The 8,327-nt window shown below is 61.6% G+C and overlaps 1 protein-coding gene across 1 annotated transcript; it reads right to left on the bottom strand.

The window, feature by feature from the left end:
- Positions 1 to 542: 542 nt before the first annotated feature.
- Positions 543 to 7,306, bottom strand: LOC130159873 (T-cell activation Rho GTPase-activating protein-like). The gene is made up of 9 exons (XM_056361903.1): positions 7,221 to 7,306; positions 5,593 to 5,712; positions 4,587 to 4,671; positions 3,440 to 3,499; positions 3,053 to 3,214; positions 2,859 to 2,968; positions 2,454 to 2,649; positions 2,172 to 2,228; positions 543 to 632 (listed from the first exon to the last, which is right to left on the bottom strand). Exons 1-9 carry the CDS (start codon positions 7,304 to 7,306, stop codon positions 543 to 545), a joined length of 966 nt encoding a protein of 321 aa, XP_056217878.1.
- Between the last annotated feature and the right edge of the window lie 1,021 nt (positions 7,307 to 8,327).

Raw genomic sequence — 8,327 nt, 5'->3', positions numbered from 1 at the left:
GGGATGAGGCCTTCCTCGGCGTCCGTCCCTCAAACCCTCCCTCCGGCCCCCACGATCCGTCCCTAAAACACTTCCCCTCTGGCCCCCAGTCCCTGCTGGCCCTGAAGGCCGGCCACAGCACTTGGTTTCAAGCCTGAGCTGGTCATGTCATGGCTGTTCTGGAATGTGGTACAGTGAAAGAAGAGATTGAAATGGCAAATGTTCCCCCCCAGAGTGGTCCCATGCTGGCAAAGGTTGTCCGAGGAGGTTGTGGGCTCTCTGTCCTTGCAGATCTTCAAAGGCCAAGGGCACACAGTTCTCTGCAACCTGCTCTAGATGAGCGTGCTGGAGCAGAGGGCTTGGCCCAGAGGACCTCCACGGGTCCCTTCCAACCCCACCCTCCTGTGTGGCTCTGTGCTTTGCTTTTCCTCCTAAAGCTCCTCAACTCAGCCCCGATGCCCGCTGGAAAGGGTGCTGGGGCAAGGGATGATCCCAAACTCCTCCCCGAGGGTCCTTCCCAGCACAAGAGCTCCCCACTCCGGAAGACACGATGGCAGACACGGTCAGGAGAGGGAAAAGATTCTTTTATTGTCAACACCAGCTGCGAGGGCCCAGGAGTCACAGCGGTTCAGCCGGTGAAAGTCAGTCAGCACCTGCAACGACAGAGTCAGAAAGCTCTGCTAAGCCCCCAGAGGCAGGAAGAGGCAGGATTTGGTTCCCCCTTCTTTGGAGGACACTGTTTCTGAGGAATTCCTCATGGCCCAGAAGGGAGAGCTCTTGCTGGCCTCCACTAGGGGCCTTCTCCCCAGGGGTGACCTCCCTAGGGAGCTGTGCGTGCGCAGGGATGCTGACAGTGCCCCTGTGCCACGCAGCAGGGCTCGATGGGGAGCCCCTGGGGAGCTGCCGTGGGGCTCATCCCAAACCCTGCTCAGCACCAGCCCTCGCCGGCCCTTGCCAGCCAGCTGGGCTGACTTAGGGCCGTGTTCAGACTCGGGAAAGATGGGCAGCAGCGCCTGGTACGCACCTGGCCTTCCTGACGTGCTGCACCGTCCTGAATTTTCTCAGGTTTGGGCCCGCAAAGTCATTTCCTCTCTTCTCCGTTTTATTTTTCCTGTGCTGTCCCTCTCCTCTGCCCAGATTTCTTTTCTCTTTCTTTGTCTCGAGTTTTCCTTCTCCTGGTGGGATCCTGAAAAACTTTCCACCCCACAGCGTGATGAGAGGGGGAAAGCCCCAAGCCCCTGCAGTGAGCTCTCAGGTCAGGCAAGGGGAGCTCTTCCTACCTGGTTTCCTGGGGCAGGCTGGTCAGTTGTTGCAGGCATGCCGGGGACTCTGCCGTGCCCTCGGGGGTGGCTGGAGGCAAATCTGGAGGTGCCTAAACCAGAAACGTGGGAGGTAACGGGTGGCAAGTAAGGGCCTGGGGTAGTGAGGGCCTGACTGCCAAATTGCCATCTTAGCTCTACAGAGGAGATGCTGGTTTGCATCATGCACATTTTGCACAGTCCAGCCACTGCAGCCTAGACTTGATGAAGCTGCGATGGAATAGGATCTGAGCAAAAGCCCTCTCAAGGTGACAGCTACTCCCTTCTGTCCTTTTGTGGGTGTTTTGTAGGTATGTTTTGTTTGATGAAGCAGATCATACTTCATGAAATGCATTCCAGAAACAGCCTTTCCAGTTTTCCTTAACACGTACCACGCTGGGGGGAGAGGAGGAGCCCCAAAGGCACAAGAGAGCGGCTGCCAGGAGGAGGCCCAGCGGCTGCTTGGCCTCCTGGGAAATTACTGTCCCACTTGAGACATGTTGTCCCAGTGTCTGTGGAGCTGCCGTACCTCTGCCGCTTTGGGCCCTGCCCCTGTGTCTCCCCCAGCTCCTCTGTCGATGTCCAGCAGAGAGGCGTCTGCATCCAGAAAGGCTTCTGCCGGACGCTGGGTGTCTGCTGTGCCTGCAGGGCCACTTTGCTCTTCGCACTGCAGCTCTGGAAAGCAAAAGCACGTGCAGCAGCGCGACTTCTTGGAAGTCAAGTACATCTCAAGCAAAGCCCAGCCAAGCCCTACACCGCTTGTCTCCTCAACGTTGAGGTTTCTGGCATCCCGAGCCCCAGTGTCTGTGACAAGCCTCAGCCCCTCCTCCTACCTGTGCGCCTGTCCATGGGTGCTGGCACCTCCTCGGCTGATGGAGGGGAGAGGCCGGCCACCTCCCCCCCAAAGATGTCCCCGCAGTTTTCAATGAGGAACTCCACCAGCACGTTCACCTGCAGACATGAAAGCCTTGGTCTCAAGCCAGGTGCCTGCAGACATGTCAAGCAGCCTTTCCCACTGCTGACCCTTTGTCTGCGCAGGTGGCTGCGGCTGGGGGTTGCTCTTCCAGGCACCCAGCCCACCAGCCCTGGCTCAAGGGAGGAGGCAGCCAGGGACCTCTCAACAGCCAAGCTCCGATGGGCCGGGAAGGCAGCAGCCGGCTGCTGGGTAGGGCGTACCTTCTCGGTCACTGCCAGCATGGCCTGCAGCGGGAGCAGGTCCTCGTTGGGTGGGCTCAGCAGGTTGGGCCCGATGCAGATGGCCAGGTTGCTGCAGCTCATTCTGCTGGTGGCTGCGTTGTGGCCGATGTGCTGCAGCAGGGCCATCAGCCGCTTCAGGAGGAGGAGATTGGCCACAGGCAACTTGTCAGCCACCCTGAGGGAAGAGGAAGACAAGGCTGATGAAGCAGAGGGTGCCCACAGCCGTCCCTGCAGCTGGCCCCAGGCGGGTGGGAGCCAGCAGCTGTGTTGCACAGCTTTGCAGCTGCCCGAAAAGACAGCTTTCTGAGGAACCCATGCCTTTGCAGGCAGGTCCCAGAACTCTCCCGGTCCCTGCTCAACAGGCCGGCGGCTGCCCACACTTACGCTTTCAGCTCCTCCACCTTGGCCTGCTTGCTGGCCCTCTCCATGGCTGCCATCCAGTCCTCGTAGAGGTCGATGACGAGGAGCTTGGTGGGGATGCTTCGCAGGAATTCCTGCAATGCCAAGGGCTGCAGGTGAGCCTTTGAACGCTGCAGGCCAGCCAGGAGCTCCTCCAGCTGCAGCTCAGAAGCGCTCACCTTCAAGATGACGGCCAGCAGCAGTGCAGGCTGGCTTCCCACATCGACTTCCGTGCCGCGGTCCAGGGCCTCGCGTAGCTGCCGAAGTTCTGTGCCGCCGGCAGCTCTGCGGAATATCCCCTCCGTCGTCGGTCCTTCCTGGTGCAGGACAGCCAGCAGCTCCTGCAAGAGATGCAGGACAGTGGCTTGGCTGAGGAGCTGCCCTGCAGCAGCGGTGGCCATGGCCAGCGCTCTTCCCCAGGCTGGGCTCTGTCCTCCTGCAAAGGGGCTGGGAGCAGAGAAGCGTGAGCCATGGGCAGAGAGCCCAATTCCCCAGTACCTGGAGCCAGGGGACGCTGCCTGTGGACTGAGTGGGGGGCTGGGGACCCCGTGTCCAGGCTGGCTTACCTGGATGGGCCGGGGCAGCGTGTTGTCCTCCCCACAGAGGGCTGCCAGGGGCTGCCCAAAGAGCGCCCTGCTGCAGCCGGAGCCCGCCTGCCCTGGTGCCTGGGCAGCGGCCGGGGTGCGCCGTAGAGCAAAGGGCCAGGGCAGCCCCATCCTCCTCCTGCTGCTGCTGCTGCTCCCTCCTGCTGCAAAGGAAAACAGAGTAAGACGCCATCAACGGAGAACCCCAGGCCAGCGGTCCCAGAGCCTGCCCTGCCCTGCTCTGTCCTGCCCGCAGCGCGATGCTGTGTAGTGCGGCAGGACAGGCAGGGAGCCAGCAGCTGGAACCGTGGCTTTGGCCCAGCAGCTGTGGCTTGGAGGCTGCCGAGAGCTGGTGTGCCACCAGGACAGCCTGTCCCAGCCCTTGCCCTGCCCTCCTGCAAGCTGTGGGCAGCCGCAGAGGCTCTGTGTCCTGCAGAAGCTCATGCAGCGGCCGCTCTCCAGCAGGTGTCCTTGCTAGTCCAGGTGCTGTCCTCCCGTGCGGTGCCCAACCTGCATGGCGACACTCAGGGGACAAGTGAGCACAGTTCAATCCACTGCAGGAGGCTGCCTTTCTTTCCCAAACTCACCTGGCTCGTGGCAAAGTCCCCCTGCGTTTGCAGATGGGGCCGTCGCAGGCCCTTGCTTGGGATGAGCCTGCAAGAACCAAGAATCGGGCTGCGCTTGGAGAGCAGCCCCGCAGCAGAAAGGGCCAGCGGCGAGCTGCCCCCCGGCACCAGCAGCCTGAGCATGGCAGAGCTGGGACCCTCTGGCCTCCCAGGCTCTCTGCCCCGTGCGGCAGGTTTCGTCCCAGCTCCGCCAGCCAGCCAGTACGTACCAGCGTTCCTGGTGTCTCCCCAACCCCCTCTGCTGCGGAGTGGTACTGTGGGAACCCCCGCCCTCCTGCACATGGTCACCCCACTGGCTGCACATCCCAGCACAGCCAGAGATGGGTGCAAGGCAGCCATTCTCACCTCTGCCTGTGCCTCCATCAGCCTCTCCAGGCTCCTGGCGCGCACTGTCCTCCACTGGGCGGGAGAGAAGGAGGGGAAGAAGGTGAGCAGCCATGGGTCTGCTGCTCGGCTGCAGGAGCAGTGCTTGGGGACAGGGCCCAGAGCAGAGAGACACTCACGGCGTGGCGGCGGCTCAGCTCCTTCTCCAGGAGCTTGATGGATGTTAGGCGGGTGACGCGGGCTCCCGTGCGTCCTTCTGGTGTCCTGTGCACCGGGAAGGGAGAGGGAGAGAGCTGGGTGAGCCCCAAGCCGTCTCTTGTCTCTTGTCAGGCAGCTGTGCGCGAGAGCTGCCTGCAGCCCCAGGGGCACCTTCCCCAGCTGGGGGCTGTGTTCCCCCGTGGGCCCAGCTTCTCCTGGAGCACCCCCCCCCCCGGCTTACCCCAGCAGCGTGGCCACCCACAGCTCCTTCAGTGCCTGGGAGCTGCAGAAAGAGAGGAGAGACAGCGTCAGGCCCTGCTGCCCCCAGCCCTGGGCAAAGGTGGGGGCCTGCACAGCCCTGCCCCGTGGGGCAGGACAGAGGCGCTGTCAAAGCCCTGGGTTGCTCTGTCCTGCCTGAGCAGCTGTATTTGCCCTTCCCTTCTGGGGGCCAAAAGGTGACGAGGGGATGCAGGATGGGGAAGCATCCCCCATCCCTCCCTCCCTGCCACCGAGCTGCCTGCTCCCTGCCCAGGCTCTGCACGCAAGGCAGAGGCCAGTCTTCACGGGATGGCGTGGGCACGGCTGGGAAGCTCTCCTGCCCGACCACGACTCACCCAAAAGTGGCAATGCAGGAGCCGGTGGGCCAGGCGAGGATGACAGAGGTGCTGTCCTCATCGGTGCCTTGCTCCTCCTCCTCCTGTCCCTCCTGCCCCGCAGCCTCCTTCCCGCTGCTGAGCACCCACAGCTGGTCCAGGGCCAGGCAGAGCTGTGGGCGCAGGCTGGTGCCATGTCTGCAGAGAGCAGAAGCCGGCCCTGAGCTGGAGGGGGGCTCCTTGGGCTGGGTCCCCACGCGCAGAGCCCTGTCCCCCACCTGCCCTTGGGACGGACGTTGGTGCCTCCAGCACCGAGGGGCCGGGGCCTGGGGCTGGTGCCAGGGTGTCCCTGGGCCGGGGCTGGGGGGAAGGATCTGGGCTCTGAGGGTCTTACCGCAACTTGGCGACCACCAGTTCCTTGTGGAGGAGGAGCAGGCGCCTCTCGCTCCTCTTGCGGCCCCGGGTCAGCCGCACGTCTGCGCTCAGCACCGGCTCGGCGTCGCTGAGAGCCTCCCTGCAGAGCAGAGAGCGGCGGGCATGAGCAACGTCAGTGCTGCGTGGCCCAGCTGTGCCCGCGTGTCCCCGAGCCCTGGGGGAGCCCACCTGGAGCTGCAGCAGCAGCTGGCCTGGCCCATCCTGCCCGGGAGAGGAGGGCCCTGGCCGTGCAGCGAGGAGGGGGCCCAGCCGGCGACGGGGAGGCTGGGAAGCGGGGTGCTGGTGCTGTGGCAGCGCTGCTGGGCCAGAGGCTGCCTCCTGCCAGCGCCGCTGCGTGCCAGCACGGCTCTGCCCTGCTGCCTGTGGTGGCCGTGGGCTCCCCGTGACCAACGGTCTGAGCCCAACGGAAAGTGGGCGGGGCCTGCGGGGGCGGGGCTGGGGCCCTCTCCAGTATGGCCGGCCCTGCCTTGCCCGGGGGAGCCCCGAGCAGGACAGGGCAGGGGGCAAGGGCCACCTCCCTGCGCCTGCGGCCAGCGCTTTCACCTGGCTTTTTGACAGGGTCCCGCTCAATAAAAGAAGCTGTTTTTCCTAGAGATGACCATTGTGGCTAGAGGCAGACTCCTCTTGGTGGAGGCCGGCCTAGCCGTTGGAAGGCCTCTGGCACACAGGCCGTGCTAGGCCTCAGGCCCCAAGGCGCTGGAATTGGAGCAGGCCCACCGGGAGGAAAAACTTCCATTTTTACCAAAAGACGGGGGGACTAGCAGCAGTAAAGAGCCGCTCGGGTCCTGCCAGGCGCCACAGGGAAATGAAATGTGTGGTGAGCTTCGGCAGGAATTGTGGTGCCCCTGGAGCACCACCCTTGCTTGGGAAGGCTTTATCCCACCTGGGTGTTAAGGCTTCACCCTTGGCGATCAGGGCTGGATGAGCACCACCCAGGAGCCCCTGCCCTGTTAGCCATGACCTTCACCCAGCCGGTGGCCAACACGGCCAGGGGCGAGTTTGTGGGGTAGGCCATGACCATGGCAAAGAAGGGACCCGTAGCCAGCTTTTGATGGCCCGTGTCTCATTTCACTGTTGACCCTAAGCAATGCCTTGCTTCAAATAGAAGCGATGCAGAGAGTTACACACCCGCCCTTTTCAGGAAAAATGCAGGACATCAGAGACATGTAGCAAGTTCTCTGCTGGCTGTTGTACACTGCAGCAAGAAGCAGCGTGGGTCCAGTGGCTAATGCTGGAAGGGGAATTCAGCACTTCTGGGAAAGGGATATAAAGGCACTCTTGTGGGCCAGGCTGGGATTGGGGAGGCTGGGTGGGTGTCTGGGGTCCCAGCTTTCCTGCAGTGCTGACTGTGTGCCTGCTGCTTGTTCTTCCCTGCAACGCCGGTTGCATCCACCTGCTGGGGCTGTGCTTGGGAAGGGCACCGGGGGTGAGCAAGCCCATGGGAGAGGGCTGGGGGGAAGCTCTTCTCCAGAGATCTACCAGAAACTGTCCAGAGCATCCGAGAGGATGCTCTGTGTGACAAGGGAAGGTGCCCGTTGGTCCAATGTATGGAGCCTGCAGGGCTCCCATCAGGGTCCTTTGACCTACCCGTCCTCCAGCCAGCAATCCAGGTGCCCCTGGGGGGTCCCATGTTGGTCTCCTGAGGTACCCTTTAGCCCCGGTGAAGGTGTCATGCCTCAGTGTGTGCTTGCAGGGCATGTTTCCTTCCTGCTGACAAGGGCGGAATTGCAGTTAAATGCCCCTGGGCGATCCCGAGCCAAAAGCAGATTTTTTTCTATGGGCCACACTGCTTTGCAGTCCATGTGTGTGGTTCAGCTCCTGCATGGGAGCTGAGGACACGAGGTGACCTAGCTCTGAAGCTGGCCACTCTTGCTCCAGGCAACTCCAGTTGCTTGCGTTTTCCTTCAGCTTCCCCAGCCTGATGATCTCCACTGTCACCTCCTCCCTGTCCTACAAGAAGTATCCCTCTCCAGGCCATTAGGACAGTGGCACAGCACTCAGAATCCAGATCACTGGTAGAGAAGTAGGACAGAGGAAAAGAGAAGTTCTCCTTTGAAAGAAATCCTTGTTTGTCCTCCTTTAGCTACCAGTGGATGAAAAATACGGGGACAGAATTTCAGGCCAGCCACAGCACTGGCTTTCAAGCCTGAGCTTGTAATGTCATGGCTGTTCTGGAATGTGGTACAGTGAAATGAGAGATAGAAATGGCAAATTTTCCCCCCCAGAGCGGTCAAATGCTGGCAGAGGTTGTCCAAGGAGGGTGTGCAGCCTCTGTCCTTGGAGATCTTCAAAGGCCAAGGGCACACATTTCTCTGCGACCTGCTCTAGGTGAGCGTGATGGAGCAGAGGGCTTGGCCCAGAGGACCTCCACGGGTCCCTTCCAACCCCACCCTCCCGTGTGGCTCTGTGCTTTGCTTTTGCCCTGGCGGAGATCTTCAGGGACTTTGCGTTCCATTTTGTGTTGCCTTAGGGCTACAGTGTGCTGTGGTTTGGGGGCAACAAGGTTATGGTGTGCCAGAGGTCAGGCGAGTTAGTGTCAAAGTGTGTTATTGTTATGGACAGAACCTGTGTTTGTTGGCCCTGTGTTCCTGGGGTTATGGCATTTTTATCATGTGTTCTGTGTGGTGATATTTTTTTTTGTGTGGAGAGTGCCTTTTTTCAGCTATTTTGCCTTTGTAGGGTTTGCATGGGGGC

Source organism: Falco biarmicus, chromosome 16, assembly GCF_023638135.1.
Source record: "Falco biarmicus isolate bFalBia1 chromosome 16, bFalBia1.pri, whole genome shotgun sequence".
Taxonomy (NCBI): domain Eukaryota; kingdom Metazoa; phylum Chordata; class Aves; order Falconiformes; family Falconidae; genus Falco; species Falco biarmicus.
This window is presented reverse-complemented; position numbering and strand designations above follow the sequence as displayed.

Bases quoted from the DNA above. Each gene is read 5' to 3' on its own strand.
- LOC130159873 (XM_056361903.1), bottom strand. From the start codon at position 7,306: ATGACACCTTCACCGGGGCTAAAGGGTACCTCAGGAGACCAACATGGG. The intron at 4,672-5,592 runs GTAAGACCCTCA...CCCGGTGCACAG, and splicing joins CTGGTGGTCGCCAAGTTGCG to GACACCAGAAGGACGCACGG. The intron at 2,650-2,858 runs GTAAGTGTGGGC...CTCTTCCCTCAG, and splicing joins AAGGTGGAGGAGCTGAAAGC to GGTGGCTGACAAGTTGCCTG.